General features: G+C 34.5%; 1 protein-coding gene across 1 annotated transcript; it reads left to right on the top strand.

Annotated features, from left to right (window-relative positions):
• The first annotated feature begins 830 nt into the window (after nucleotides 1–830).
• LOC131143828 (uncharacterized) lies at nucleotides 831–1,283 on the top strand. Its single transcript, XM_058092198.1, has one exon. It carries the CDS (start codon nucleotides 831–833, stop codon nucleotides 1,281–1,283), a length of 453 nt encoding a protein of 150 aa, XP_057948181.1.
• The last annotated feature ends 607 nt before the right edge of the window (nucleotides 1,284–1,890 follow it).

A 1,890-nucleotide genomic window follows, 5' to 3' on the forward strand; every position in this document is an offset into this window, starting at 1 on the left:
ATAGAATAATATTAAATTATAAAATACTATGATGTAATTGTGTTACGATTACTTATTTATTATATTACTGTGTATAACTTAAAATAAGATAAAACTAATATTATTAACATCTTTAATATAAATATATAATAGTAAATTTGAATAATAATATCATAAGAAATTAAAAATAATTATTATTTGCAATAAAATATAATGCTATGGTTGGTTTTTTATTACATTATTATTTTATATTAAATAATAACTTATGTTATAGTTTTATAATATATGAGATTTTTATTTACATTTAATAAATTATATACTAAAACATAATATTTATAAAACATAAGATAATAATAATAATAATAATAATAATAATAATAATAATAATAATATGATAAAATATAACAAGCAAACTATAATCAAGTGCATGATTATCAAAATGATTTTATTGTAAAAGATTATTTATTTTATAGCTTAATAAATTATATTATATAACAATTATACATATAATGTTATTATTTCATATTAAATTAACTGAATAAATTTTTTATACTAACTAGAATTATATAAATACAGAATATTATGATACATTTTATTTTCAATTCTATTTTTAATTGTAATAAATTTTAATTTTAATTTCAATCTAAACACAACCTAATAAATTTGAACTTCAAGACCGGAGATATTTTTAAAATTTCAAGTCGGTCTTCTCAACTCCTTTTAAACTCGTAAAAGCAGCTCCTCAGAATTCAGAACCCCCTGCCTCAGCGGTTATTCCTGGAGAGCAGCCACCCAGAGCGAGGAGCGAGCGAGAGAGAGAGAGAGAGAGAGAGAGATTGAAGAGAGGTGCCATGGGCGACTTCTCCGCCAGCAGCATCCACCGTTCCCGCCTCCACGACTGCCACGGCAACGACGGCGACGCACTCATCCGCCGTCGCGTCGACTCGCCGCAGTCCGTCTTGGGCCCCTTGCTCTCTTCCATGGCCGGCCTCAGCTTCACGCGTCATCCCCTCCAAGATCCGCCCGGCCGCAAGATCACCAAGAAAGGAACGCGTACCGTCGAGGACTCAATTCCCCGTGGCTCCTGGCGCAGTGCGATTGCCACATCCGATATTACTCCGCCGGCCCCGATCGTGGTGAAGAGGCGGCGATTCACGACCCTCATCGATGACGATGACTGCGGAATGGACGACGGAGATGCAACGCCTGGGGTCGCAAGAAAGCTTGGGGACCTCCTTGATAAGGTGGCTTCGGAGAGCGCCGATCCTAAGGAAGAGAGGCAGGGGGACTCCATTGAACCATGAACTGAAAACGAAGACGAAGTACTTCCTGCGAAAATAATTAGGGTTTCCTCACGGTTAAACACGCGAAGGAGTGGTTGATTCTGTATACAGTCGGTGAATTCTTTTGTCTCGACGAAATTGAAGAGCATCGCATTAGGTTGTCTGAAAATTCTTTCCCTTCCTCTTCATTTTATCTCATCAAATGTTGTGAAGACGTTCTTTGGTTGTCTATTTCTTGGCGCGCCGATTTTAAGAATTTTTTGGATGTTGGGGTAAAAAGTTTTGTTAATGTGGATTTACTGTGAAATTTTGTTGTTGATTCAATTCGCTGATATTTCTTATTGTTTTTAAAATCAAATGCATCAAAAGTCCATGTTTTGTTTCTTAACATCTTGCAGGTTACAAGCTGGGAGGAGGAAGAAGAAGAAGAAGAAGAAGAAGAAGAAGAGGAAGAAGAAAGCATAGCATATTTGTTTGATGATGAATTAGGTATAAATGAAATTGAACAGACAATATTAGTAGGTTTCTGATATTTCATGTAGATGAATTAGGTATAAATGAAATTGAACAGACAATATTAATAGGAAGAATTTAGTAAATTGTGAATAAATTAAACTCTTACTTTATG

Source organism: Malania oleifera, chromosome 12 (genome assembly GCF_029873635.1).
Source record: "Malania oleifera isolate guangnan ecotype guangnan chromosome 12, ASM2987363v1, whole genome shotgun sequence".
NCBI lineage: Eukaryota > Viridiplantae > Streptophyta > Magnoliopsida > Santalales > Ximeniaceae > Malania > Malania oleifera.